Genomic DNA, 13,793 nt, shown 5'->3' on the forward strand with positions numbered 1-13,793 from the left:
GACTAGTTCAAGGGCAATGGGACCAGCAGATGTTCCTGGACTCCAGCTCCCATCATGCACAGCTGGGGTAGCAAGCGCAGGAGGAAACCAGCACCCAGGCTGGGAAAAAACATCTGTCTCCTCCGCCTGAAGGGCGAGCTGTACTGTCTACCCATGTAAACGACTTTTTGTTTAGAAACAAACCAAAAAATCGATCTCGCAGTGTCAGTGCATTAGTCATGACGCTCCAGCGCAGGCTCCCAGCTGGGCTGGTGGGATCAGGTTCTGCAGAGAGGATGCAGCCGGTTCTGGGCCGCAGTGGCTGCTGCTGCTGCTGCTTCCCGGGGCTGGCGGGCGCAGGAGGCCGCAACTCAGCTCACAGCAGTGGCCGCAGGAGGGCACTCCAGGCTCACCGCTGATACACTTTAGGTCCCATGGAAAACCAGCAAAGTTAAAAACTGCAGCTTCGGAGACATGGGGAAATGCAAGGATGGAAAAGGATGTGAATTCATAAGCTACTGGATAAAATGTTGTATTATTTACAGAGAACTTTGTAAACCAGAAAAGCACGGTGGTCTGCAAAATAAAGAGGGGATAAAGTCTTCCAAAACTAAAAAAAATTCTCCTTTCCTTGAACCTTTCTTGAACACAACTCCTACTTCATTACTGTCTGCACTTATGAATGGCCCTCAGTGTCGTTCCTGTATCACACACCCCTGGCAGGAGGGGCTCAGGCTCTTCCATGGAAGTCCAAGGCAGCAAAACCCAAATAATGCCCTTGTGTTGAGCCTGTTTTTTCACAGTATCACAGTGTGAGTCCTGTTTCGGAGCTGCTATTTCCTCAACGGTGATTTTTCAGTTTCTCACTGGGGCTAATTTTGTAATGGTGATGCTATTTTGTCTGAGTTGAAAATCTTCAACCATCACTGTGAACAAAACTTGTCCCACTGAAAAACTTCAGGCAGTTCCAGAAATCAAGGCCTGATCTGCCACCTCCATGGGCTTGTTCACTCTCCTCTTTGGAGCATTGTGTGGAGGATTGTGAGCAGAAATGACAAGAATGCATGCGTGTGTCAAAGATCCTGCAGCAGCTCCACTTTAAAAGTGGAACTGGCCCTTCTCTGTAGGAGGCTTTTCCTTATCCCGGCCCTTGCATGAATCTCTCAGGCGATCATAAGCTCATGTAATCGGCCCTATTAAATGCAGTGGATCTTAGTTCGGAGCGTACATACATAGGTTTTCCACATACATAGGTTTTCCATCACAGTCTATGTTCTGTAAAGGCAAGACAGCACAGAGGGCGTCAATGTACAATGCATCCCATATGAAAAGTTCAGTCTTAACAATGACGCAAGTAGAAGGGATTGATTCTGACGAGCACTCAGAAGATTCATAAGAGGGACCTGGGCAAGGTAAGCTTGATTCTGATTGGCTGTGCTTTTATTCAACCCCTCTGCTTTGATTTTGAAATAACTGGTGAGGCTATAAACTTCCCAGAAATAATCTGATCCTTGTATTTTAGTAGGGTGGGTGACCCTAAACAATTGCAAATTTTCTTTCCACCAGGTTTGCATCCAACTCTTTCCATCCCAGTGAGTGGCAAACAAAACCTTCCGTAATTGGTCATGAAGTTTATTTTATTAATTTCTCCTCAAGCATATACTCCAAAATTAAATCTCAGGAATCCCACTAAGAAATTAAATGCAAAACACAGAAAATCTAAGCCTCCATCATGAACAGGACAGAAGGCCACTGCCCTCACTAGAGCAAAGGAAGCTGTTCTCCATACAAATGTACAGATCAAAGTTTCCCCTTCCTTCTGTACTTCCTTCCTTCTGGGGAAGAGGAGGCTACAGACATACTGGCTGAGATTGGCAATAAATATGCTTGGACATATACTGCCCTTTGGTCTCCCTTACAGCTCGTATTTATACACTGCTTTTCTGCAATCCCAGTACTGAAAGGATGGGCAACTGATACGACATGCTGCTCATTACAAAAATGCATAAGCCATCAACGATTTTGATGAACTCAATACCTAACGATGAAATTATAACATAATGGTAGCATTAAATAAAATAGTCAACATTCATATCTCCAACATTGTACAAATAATCAGAACTCTGGTGCAATAGATATACAAGTAAACAGGAATAATTAACATAATAGGAATATAAAAATATAATAAGAATAATTGAGTCTGAAAATGCATAGCTAAAGGCTCCCAGAGTATCAGAATTTTTAAAAAGAACAGCACTCAAATATAAAATATAGATGTTAAAATTTCAGGAGTGACAGTCAGCTGCCAGTTCCAATCAATTACAATGGAGACAGCAGCCAAGAAACAACAGACTGTGACTTCCAAGGAGAGCAATGAAAGAACTAGAAAAGATTAAGTTTAAGGACATTTCACTGAAGAAAATTACCATGCTCACCCACACAGCTGTATTCCCAATCACTGTGCATGGTATGAAAGCTGGATAGTGAAGAAAGCTGACGGGAAGAAAATGGATGTGTTTGAAACCTATTGCTGGAGAGGAACTTTATGAATACACTGGTCTAACAGAAAGAGGAACGAGTGGGTCCTAGGCCAATTCAGACCAGAACTTTCCCTGGAAGCAAAAATGTCAAAACTGAAGCTGTCCTACTTCAGGCTCATCCTGAGAAGGCAAGATGCACTGCAGAACACAGTAATGTTAAGGGCCGCCAAAGGCAAAAGAGGCCAAGAATGAGGTGGACCAACTCTGTGATGGGAAACCACAGCCTCGATTTTACAAGAAATAAGCAGAGCTGTCCAGGGCAGGGCATTCTGGGGGCTTTCACTCCTAGAGCCATGCCAAGTCAGAGGAGACTTGATGGCACGTGGCAGCAAAGCAGCCCGTTCCCCAAGGCTTGGCTTGCAACAAAGCTTTGCCGGATCCACCCCTCCAGCACTTGTGGACCCCAACCTGAATGGCCTTGGCAAAGCGAGCTGAAGGTCAGGAAGAGGTGCTCAGAGCATCCGATGGAGCCCCACCCCCAGAACAGATTCCTCACTTTCCTACCCTGCTGCGCACAGAAAAAAGCAGTTGGGTTTTTTTTTAAATTGCCAGAACAAAAAAAGGTAGAGTTGTCAGAAAATAACCTCCTCTAAGGAGCCATCTACATTGTCAGGCCATTTCCAACACTTACTGTATATACCAGTGCATAAGATGACCCTTGAAACAGGAAATAGCAAGGCAAAAATCAGAGGTGGGGTGTCTTACACACCAGGTGAAATTTTTTCATCATACAGTAGGACCCCTGTATCCCTGGGCAATGGACTCTAAGTCCCAGTGGGTGCCTGAAAGTGCAGGACCCTGCAAAAGTGGAAAAACGGCAAATATCTCTAACAAAAAAGAAAAAAAGGCAAGTTTCTCCAGGGACTCTGGGGATGCCACGCTCTTCATCTCTGCAGTAGCCAGCGTCACCTGTTTCGTCTTTCAGTGGATGTGAAGACTCAAGAGATACTCATGTGTTTTTTTTTTCCTAGAGATATTCACTTTTTTTTTTTTGCAAGAGATATACCTGTGTATATCAGCAGGTAAGACACCCCTTGAAACCAGAAACAGTGAAGCAAAAATGGGTGGTTGTCTCATATTTCTGACATTAAACAGCCCAAAGTAACAGCCTCATCTTACATGTGAGTCGCCTTATACGCTGGTGCACACGGTAACCCACAGCTGGTAATATCCAGACATCCCAGACAATGCAGACTTCCAGACTGCATCACTTCTCGTCAGAATAGACACTCATATTCTCCCTTTTCAGATGCAAGTTGTACCCTTGGCCTCATGCTATACTGCAGCGATAGGAGTGGGTGGCACCAGGGATGCATGAGTGGGGCTCTGTGGGGATTGTGGGACATGTGGGGCTTCGGGTGGCACTTGTTGGCTTCCTGGGCTTGGCTTCCAGGACGCCTCATCTGGCATGCTGTGTCCAGTCCTGGGCACTAGTTGAAGAAAAGGATCCTAAGGAGGGCAACAAGAATGATCTGGGGACTGGAAAGAAAGCCCAGTGAGGAGAGGTGGAAAGGGCCAGGCATGTTCCACCTTGAGTAAAGAAGCCTGGAGGAAGGTATAATAGCACTCCATAAGTACCTGAAAGGCTGTTGCAAAGGGGACAGGCAGGATCTCTTCCCAATCATCCCAGAGTGCAGGACAGAACAGGCTCTAGTAGCAGAAAGCCAGCTTCCAGCTATGTATCTGGGGAAAAAATCCTGATTGTTAGAGCAGTATAACTATGGAACCAATATCCCAGGAAGTTGTAGGTTTTCCCACCCTAGGGATAGTCAAGTGCAATTGGATAGCAATCTGGGAGAGATGTTTAACTCGGAGTCCTGCACTGAGCGGGAAGTTGGACCTGATGGCGCTCTGCTCCCTTCCAGCTCTATTCTATGATTCTAAGTGTTTTCAGGCTTCCTCTCTATTTGGCTCCCTTCCTAAGTGAAGATCTCGCACAAAAAGTTCAACAGAAGATGGTCAGATGCCAAGGTAGTGAGAACTCTCCCACTTTTTCTGGTGAGCTTCCAGTTGTCTACAGATTATGTCTCTCATACATATCACTGTGTCAAATTTGTGTGTACCAAAAAAGCAGGCAAAGGTGGGATGCTTAGTCTCTTCCTCTGTGCTCTGGGTGTTCCTGTTGTGCTTGAGGCTGCTTGGAAAGAGAGCCATCTCCCTGGGAAATGAAGGGTTACAAATGTCCAGAGTGGGGCTTACCCTACCGCAGGTATGGCTCAGCCGGCCCATTCTCTCTCCTCCTGTCTTTTTAGCTGGGTTTCTTAACATTCTGGTACACACAATGCAGCATGTTGCATCTGTGATGGTTTCAGATATACCCACCCTTCTGAAAATGGTGCTAACAATTTCCCCAGGGTGGTATGGACCCTACATGCAGAATCTATTAAATGCATTCATGAGCCACCCAGAGAATCTTTGGGTCATGGGGTGGCATAGATGTGGAATGAATGAATCCATAGATTAAATAAATGAAATAAACGTGGCTGCTGTCAGGGATCCCTGCAGTCCAGGCTTGACTCTGCACTGTCACAAGGGGGTAGGAGAAATAGGCATGGGGTCAGCCCAGTCTGTCCCCAGAGGCCACGGCCAGGTGCCACAATTTAACCCATTGCCAGGCTGCAGTTAGGGACCAAAGCACATGACATTATAAACCATGACCATAAACGGAGGGTTTTGAGAGTCACAGTAACCAAAAGCTTTGAGCGTTTGGCACACACAACTCTAAAGGGTGAGGACTACCAAGTTGTAGACTTCACGGTGGCACAGTGAAGCGTTCACTGGCTGGGTCTTCTCTCCATCGCCTGGGTCTTCTGTCTTCCCCAGCCATTATTTGCAAATTAGCCTTGGCAGGCGCGGAAGGAGAAAGCCAGTGTGCTTTGCCAGACCGCCTGCAGCTCTCCAAGAACGGAAGCACTGCTCTACGCAGCATGGTGGGGGGCAGGGAGAGCCAGCAGCAGTCAGGCATCCACAGGTAGTGTGATGTGGCGCGCCAGAGGAGAGGTCTCAGATCACCCCTCAGAAGGAAGTGTGCCGCAATCCTCCCTCAGTCGGGTCTGGCAGGGCCAAAAGTAAGTGCCAGCGCCTCCACTCCCACCGCAAGGATACACTGGCCAACATTAAGCCGTCTCCAGGATCAACCATGTGAAGCCATCCAATCCTGTTCTCTTGGGACTGTGCACTGGGTGCTTTTCTTAGAGCTACTGAACCTCCCAAGTGACCTTTGAAAGGGACACCCTCTCTTCATCACCACCAAAATTTTACTGGACGGATAAACTCTGAAGAACTTCAGTTCCTACTTGGGAAATCATTCCTTCTCTCCGCTTCATGATCGCGTCCAACAATGTGCTTGTGCTCTTCTGTTTAATATTAGTTCTGTAGGCAGTACTGCTGTACATTTGTGTTTACATTTATATTCAGTACATAAAATATTTCTAACTACATAAGGCAGTCAGTACTGCCTTAAATTCACAAAAACAATGCATTTTCTAAGGACAAATTCTCAGTGATTATTGTACTCGCACAGAACATAAGTCAGTTGCACCAAAAATATAATTCAGTAATGTGTACTGTAAACATTTAACATACTTCCGGGAGGAGCAGCACCATTTCACATTATTTTTTACATTTCTACATAGTTCATTGCGCTCTCTCACTCTCTTTCCTCTCGCTCTCGCTCTCTTTCTTCCAGGACCTCATACAAAAATGGCATCTCCATGTGAAACTCATGGCTTCGAAATTTCTGCTATGGGTGACAGACTGGGGCTGCTAATCCAGCAGGATGGCCTTGTATGCGGCAGCGCGTGTGGTCCTCTTATGTAGTGCATTCACTGCGGAACCAGAACCTGTGGGTGAGGCTAGTGCTCAAGGGGAAAAGTACTTTCATACCAAAACCTGTGCTAGTCTAAATAAAAAAGAACACTGGGAGAAACAGACTCTCCAGAACCACATTCAACACGGGGAACCTAATTTTGTGCTGTTGACTGTGGTCAAGGGTAAAGAAACAAGCTAATGTGAACTAGAAGAGCGTAGTCGCATTGCAACTTTGCTGAATCATGTGCCACCATTTTGTTCTGCATGATCAGACGCCCATCTTCTGCTGCATGTCACTTCCTTTGGGCAGAAGAATGCTTTCCTGCTTATGAAACACTGCCAGAGGTCACACAATGTTCCCTCACCACTGCGAGAATCTTCCATGTTCAGGCCTGCTTTCCCAGTTGCTGAACTTGAGTATTTAATTAGATGTTTCTCCTAATGACTAAAAATGAAACTTTAAGCTTATGGACTGAAAAAGGGTCTGCAAACACATGCAGGTCCCCTAGTAAAGAGATTTAAGGGGCAGGAAGGCCTTAAGTAAAGCTGTGAAGTGACAACTGAGCAGCAGTGCTACACTTAAGAGGACTCGTCTTCCCAGCGCAATTTTAAAAATAACAGCAGCAGCACAAAAGTAAAATGTATGGGGATTTTAAAACTCAGGACAAATTAAATTAATACTGTACAGTTAATTACACGGAAGCATTTTGATTTGATATAAAAACAGCTTAAAATTAGCACTTCCGAAAACACCCCAAACGGATACCACCGACTTGTGCAAGACGACCCCTCCCACTCCTCGGCGGATCGGGTGGCTATCGGCAACAGCCCAGTGGACCTGCAGATGTCTCGAGACTGCTGTCTGATTCAGAAGCCAGTGCTGGATCGGTGGACAAGGAGGAGATGTCATTGCCGGATGAAGACGAGGACGGCCGGCGAGAGCCACGGATCACTGCTGAACCTGTGCTGAGAAACAGAGCACCAATTCTGTGAGCGAGCAGCTCTCCTCTTTCACTGCCAGCTTCCAGCTCTATTAGGACTCCCTGCTCATTAACCATCCAGTTAAACCTACCCATACAACGAATTCTTGGATTCAGTGCCTGATCTGTTGACAGAGCAGCACCAGAGACTGAAGCAAGGGGGCTGCAGAAGAAAAACCCTTGGTCAGCCAGGGTCTCCTATTTGCCTCCTTCACCTTGGCTTGTGGCCCTGAATGTACAGACATAACCTGGAGTGCATCAGAGGGGTAGGTGGATAGACCTAGTCCATAATTCTCTGCAAACTGTCAGAAGAAACATCCTGATATTAAAAATAGCATTAATTTTTCCTGATATTGAAAAATAACATTGAATACAATTTTGACTGTCTCAAATAACATTGCAACAGTGTAGGTTAGGGCAGCCAACCCTCATTCTCTTCTAGCAGTGCCTTTCTGTCTCTAAAGTGCTGGGCTGTGGCGATTCAAGCACCTGTTGCTGAACCCAACAAAATGCTGGGATCGATCTCTGCTTCCCCCAGAGTCCCTCCTGACGTCTGAGAACCTCAAACAGCCCCCACTGGCTTCACAAAGGGCTATTCACGCTACAGGTGGTGAGTGCATTTCCTACACGTCGATGTCCCCAGCTGCAGCCTGGCCAACCTTGTGGGGGAAGTATGTGAAAGCGCTCGGGCCTGCTGAACCCAAACCCCCACAAGTCTCCTCTCCAAATACTACCAGCCATTTTGAGTAGGCTGCAGGAGAGAGCAGGGGGGAGCAGCAGGGACAGAACAAGTGCGCAGAACATCTGGCCCGGTTCCTCGTTTGCTGCCACCTCCGTGCAAGAGTAACGTGCTACTTTGAACTTCGCTTTGGTTTCTCTCAGTGTTGCGGCTGGGAACTGTTCTGGCTGGTCTATTTATTTTATTTTATTTATTAAAACATTTCTATGAACTCTGGGAAGAGGCTTGTCATTATTATTATGATTACGATTATTTCTAAACTGCCCAACAGTCAAAGCCCTCTTGGCAATGTTTCCTGCCACGAAGAGTGAATGAACTGCTGCTGTCTGCTGTCAGCTATCCTTCTGACGTCATGTTAAGAATGCCTTTTATGCAGAGGCATTTAAAGACATCCAAAGACTTTTAATAGCTCGAGGGGTGTAACTTTACTCCCAAGTGTTTTATAGATGTACTCTAAATCATTTTATTTTAAGCTGTTTTTAAATGGGTGTGTGTGGAAAAGCTTTATGCTGATTTATGTACTGTCTATTTTATTATGTGTTGTAAATCTCCCAGAGAGGTTCAGCTATTGGGCAGTACAAAAACAAGTAGCACCACCACTGCAGAAAACCCCCCAACAAATAAATGGACAAATGGCCAATTATAAGCCATTCCTCCGATTCTCCATGACTCCCAGAGGGCTGCCATTATCTTGTGTAAAGGCAGCTATGCGTGTACTTCCAGTTTATGTACATGACAGCAGGTTAAAATTAAGTGGCATATCTGTATGAGTGAACTCTGTCCAAGATTCCAAGTCTACTTGTCACTCTTCATAAGTGGCATTAATTAAAGCAAAAACACTTTTATTGCAACCAACCTAAAGGCGATGGTTGTCCACATATAACTCCATTCTTGCTTCTCTCCTCCAGGTCCACAACTTCCTTGTAGATCAATTCTGAAATTGTCATGCATAGTGTTATCTATAGAATATTTCCAACAAGTTAGAGATGCAGTCTTGTGTAAAAAGAATCACATGTTCTAGAATTCCATTATTAAGCAATCAGCTAAGAACAAAGCACACTAGACAAGCAATGAACCCACTGAAAAACACCATTATGACCCACTTAACAAAACTGAGCAACTGAAAAAGCTGAAATTACCCAAGAGGGGTTTGATGGCCAATGTCTATACTGCCTTTAAAATCAAGATGCAAGACAGAGGAACTATCAAAGTAATTTTTACTCTTTGAAGCTTTCTGTAATGTGGGATTAGTAGCAATTGAAACGGCACCTTCAGGGCTTTCTTCAGGACTGAAACCCCGTTCACATTAAAAAGCATTATGAAAAACTTCCTCCCTTTCTTGCCAAATCAGCAGGCAACATTTGTTTACTAATGTGTCTGAGAAAACTATTCTTCAATCATAGATTTTATTTCCACCATATGAAAGATATATTAAGATGAATTTGGATCCCTTCTAAAATCAGCACCCAGAACTTATTACAAAAATAGTGTCATCACTATCACGTAACAGTTCTCTCAGTATACTTGCAATATTAATAAACAGCAGTCCAGGCCCTTGTGTTAAGATGAATTCGATTAAAGTCCAACTCTATGGTGGTCTAGCTTTCCAAGAGCAAATATGTCCTGGCAAATTTGTTTTCACTGAGAAGCGGAAGACCAAGAAGGTTACAAAGATGTCAAACCCTACAGTAGTGTTTATAGTATTAACATCAATAAAACTGACATAACTTCAGAAGTTGGACAAAAATCGTAAATGCACACTACAGATATGTAATCTGTGGTTTTTCCAAGGGCTGCACTCTTCGTACTTAAAAGGAAAGTGTAGAGGCATAACTATTAGGCCTCAAGAAGAGCAGCCATTCATGCCTTTAAAAATTGCATTTAGAGAGGTCAATACTTCACAGTTACTTTAAGTATTTCTTAAAATGCATGGGGTTAGGAAAGGTGATAGTCTTCACCAGAGTCTAAGGAAAAGCTTACTTCTCTCAAAACATTTGCAGGCTCTTTTTCCCTTTCTCACTTGACCCCAAGACTACCTCTACTATTACTCATTCAAAAATACAGGCAGCCACACAGATTGTCTCACTCAACTTTAGATAACTGATCTATAATATATAACGTCTTAGTTCCCTTTTTACTAGCACAACGTATTTGTATACTCCATTTATGATATTGAAATATTGGACAAAGTCATTGCCATGGCCAAAAACCAAACAAAAAAACAAAGAGCAAATATTTTGCATTACGTAACCATGCATTAATTCTCTAGCTTGTGGGCTTCCTGTAGGTATCTTCTGTGTAAACTTGTCTCTTTAAGACTGTATACTTAAAAAGAGACCCCCACGGTTGTGAGTCCTGAGAGCCCCCATGGCTCATGATGCCTGACCTGGGAGTGTAGGGACCTGACTATGAAAGTTGTTGGCCCATGGCTATTTTTGCTGTTAGCATTCATTTCTTCCTGGTTTGGCCTTAGGACAGTAATTATTAAATTATTAATTTAAGTTTTTTTCATATGTGTAAATATTTAAACCTCATTATGATTTGCAATTGTTCTATTTAAGTACATGTTCTTGATCATGTTTTAAGCTGCTTCAGGCATGGTTTTACCACGGAAAAGAGACATGCAAATAAACTGATGATAACAAACCTCTGCTGGAGAAGGAGCAGAAACAAAGTAGAAGTCTTTAAAGCATCAGAGACTCAAACTAACTCAGGAAACCAGTACAGTTGTCAGATACTTCCCACATGGTATGTGGGAACAAATTTCATTTGCAACCACACTGCACCTTAGTATCTTAAAATAACAGACCCGACAAAGTGAAATGCTTTATCAATACCTCCAGCCAGGCTTGCATCCCAAATAACAAATCCTGCTCTCACCTTTCCATTCTTCTATGGTGTGCTCTCTTTCATCTAACTGCTTGTCTGGTATCTTTGGAGGAGGCTGGCAATAGAATAAAGCAGTCAGAACTCACAGGAGTTAGTGGCTGTTGCTCCAAAGATGCAGCCACACCCTCAGCTTAGGAACAGGCATATACCAGCATTCTAGCTTGGGTTGCCCATCAGTTAGTTGGTTCCTACCAGTTCCTCAGTTCTTGTGCATTAGGCAGCAACCTGATAAACCGCTCAGTGTGTTTCAAATGGTCTTTCTCCCCGGAGACAAGCGGTGGGCAGTATCACAGGGGACAAAGTCACAGGCTCGGGCACAAAACACACCAATGAGCTTTCTCTGGAAGAAGGACCATGACCAGCATCTATATCTTGACTGTTCCCAGTGATTGGGACTCAATCTGGTGCACGACATTCAAATTCAGAAAATTAAAATATTACTAATGTACAAGAGTTTAAAATAAAATTGAATCAGATTAATTAATATTGAACAAATACCCAGATTTCTAAGTGAGAGTGCAGAAGACTGTAGCATGAGGTGTTCAACTGATTTGTATTACAGGAATTCAAGTGCAGTACACAACTTTTTATTTTATATTTATATATATATAGAGAGAGAGAGAGGGAGAGGGAGAGGGAGAGTCATGGCATCTCAACAGGTGGGTTCTAAAGCTCACTGAGCTGGACAAAATGTATTTGGGATGTGGGGGTGCTACCTACTGTGTTAGCATGTCTCATCATAATATATGGTGAGGACAGGTTGCTTACCTGAAACTGCACTTTAAGTGATCATCTATGAACCCTCTTCTGCGAGTTCTAGGTCTGTACAGAGCAGTCCTCCAGAGCCTTCTAGAACTTAGCAAAGTTCTAGGCTACAGTCTCCTCCACCACTCTTTGTATGGCTCCTGCTCAGTTCTGGTTGGCCACAAGATAAATTGTGAGAAATGAAAGTAAAATAGACAGTGGATTTTGTGAGTGAGCAACCTATCCTCCTCCTCTTTGGTCTCTGAGTTAGAGAAAAGGACTAAGAAAGAAGCATGCACTAAAGCAGATTCCATGGCAAGGATGTGGGAGAAGAACACCCTGCAAAGGCTGTAGCTGCCCATGTTCTCGCATCCAGACAGCAGCGCATGACTGATCTCCAAGTTGCTGCACCGCATAACTCAAGTCAAATATCCCATAGGAAAGCAGAAGAGGATGCTGTAGCTCTAACCGAGCGGCTGCAAACACGCTCAGGTGAGTGAGTTGGCAGGTGAGTAGTACAGTAGATATGGCCTACCTGTAAAAATACTGAAGAGATACACGGTGCTATATCCTTGGGCCAAAAGAGCACACAGATGAGGAACTGAGCCCTGTGTTGCAGAAAACCAGTGTTGAATATGAAGTTTTACTTCCAATGGGGAGGCAGTTTTAACAAGAAATGTTAGTAACAATACTTCTTCAGACAAAAATAAATAAAATGGACCCATAACACCACCTTCAGGAGGAGAGGAAAATCTTGTCATGGAACAACCTTATCCCTCCAAGACTTGCTCAAAAGAACTCATGTTAGCCTGCATTTTCCATGCCATGTGGTGAAAAAATTTGAGATCTGGGTGTCTGAGCTTTCTTTAGTCCATGATAAAGGAGTTCCAGGAGCCATGAAGGCAGAGGAAGGTGTAGCTGGAAAGAAGACAAGTCACAGATGTCGCCTGGATGAGGAAGCAGGAAGGCACTGCCATTCCATTTCCTGCCGATGACTCATGTGAGGAGCAGAAGGGGAAGAATGGCACAGCTCAGAATGCCCCTCATCCCCATGTGAGAGAGACAGAGAGGGAACCAGGACTGCAGGCAACCTGCTGCAGGATGTTCCGCACCTCACATTCATCTTCCTGGCAAGGGGGACTAGTGTGGGAGTGACCTGCATTGTGAACAGGTCAAACCAGAAGCAAATGTCACTGCTAATCGGATGACATGTTTGCAGGAATTTGGGATGGCTGAAAAAGGAAGGAGTGCCAGAAGCTCATCCGTGTGAGTCAAAACCTCTGAGCTGGTCAGGGGTTTTCCACTTGGACTTCCACTTCCAGCATTTATTCTGGAAGGCTTTCTGAGGCTCCAAGGAGGTCTGGATGATGGCTTAGCCATCTTGGTAGAGAATGATTCCAAGAGGCACTGACTGGAGTCCTGGCAACCCCGGTTTGTTTGTTTGTTTGTTCATTAGATTCATATGCCACCTTTCTTCTTAAGCAGCTGGTATCATTCTCCTCTTCTTGTTCAATCTTATCTCCACAACAATCCTGTGAAACAGGTTGAGCTGAGAGTCCATGAATGGCCCAAAGTCACCCAGTCGTCTCCATGGCTATGCAGGAACTGGAGCCCAGATTGCCCAAGTCCCAGCCCCAGACTCTTACTGTTTGAAGAGTCTGATGTCTGAAGAGGAAAGAACAGTCTTCTTCTTGCATATTATGCAGGCGTTCAACCATTTTAGCACTGGTCATCCAGTTGGAGAGTTCTGCCCACAGTAGCAGGTTGTCATGCCTAACGACTCAGAGGAGTCGTTAGCACGCATAAGAGGGCAAGAAGCTCCCAGCGAGAGTCAGGCTTTAGGCAAAAAGATTTCTACTTGGTGCCCATGGCACAACCCCCCCCAGCCCTCGCCACCTGACTCTGATGAAGTTCTTCTCCAGCCTGAGCAGAGCTGCATTCCTCAAAAAGATAACGCTGCTGGGCAACCAGTGGGACAGCCCGTTGCCATGGAGAATGCCCAGCTGAGGAGAAGACTTCGGCCCTTGAGCCAATTAGAAGAGAGACAAAGAAGGAGGGAGAGGAGTTTATCTGGCCGCCCTGGGGAGGGGTGTCTTCGGGTGAAGAGTGCGT

The 13,793-nt window shown here is 44.7% G+C and overlaps 1 protein-coding gene across 9 annotated transcripts in view; it reads right to left on the bottom strand.

The window, feature by feature from the left end:
* Positions 1 to 1,595: 1,595 nt before the first annotated feature.
* MAPK8 (mitogen-activated protein kinase 8) overlaps positions 1,596 to 13,793 on the bottom strand; it is a 34,519-nt gene continuing 22,321 nt past the window's right edge. For 7 of the 9 annotated variants that reach the window (XM_044448175.1, XM_044448180.1, XM_044448178.1 and 4 more), the window contains 3 exons: positions 10,929 to 10,992; positions 8,905 to 8,982; positions 5,863 to 7,290 (listed from right to left, as the gene is read on the bottom strand). In XM_044448175.1, coding sequence (XP_044304110.1) covers positions 7,145 to 7,290; positions 8,905 to 8,982; positions 10,929 to 10,992 — 288 coding nt within the window. In that variant the 3' untranslated portion in view covers positions 5,863 to 7,144. Of the gene's footprint in view, positions 4,654 to 5,862; positions 7,296 to 8,904; positions 8,983 to 10,928; positions 10,993 to 13,793 lie in introns of those variants that run through there. The other 2 variants (XM_044448181.1, XM_044448182.1) reach the window with 2 other exon arrangements.

Source organism: Varanus komodoensis, unplaced genomic scaffold (genome assembly GCF_004798865.1).
Source record: "Varanus komodoensis strain SLA01 unplaced genomic scaffold, ASM479886v1 scaffold54, whole genome shotgun sequence".
Classification (NCBI taxonomy): domain Eukaryota; kingdom Metazoa; phylum Chordata; class Lepidosauria; order Squamata; family Varanidae; genus Varanus; species Varanus komodoensis.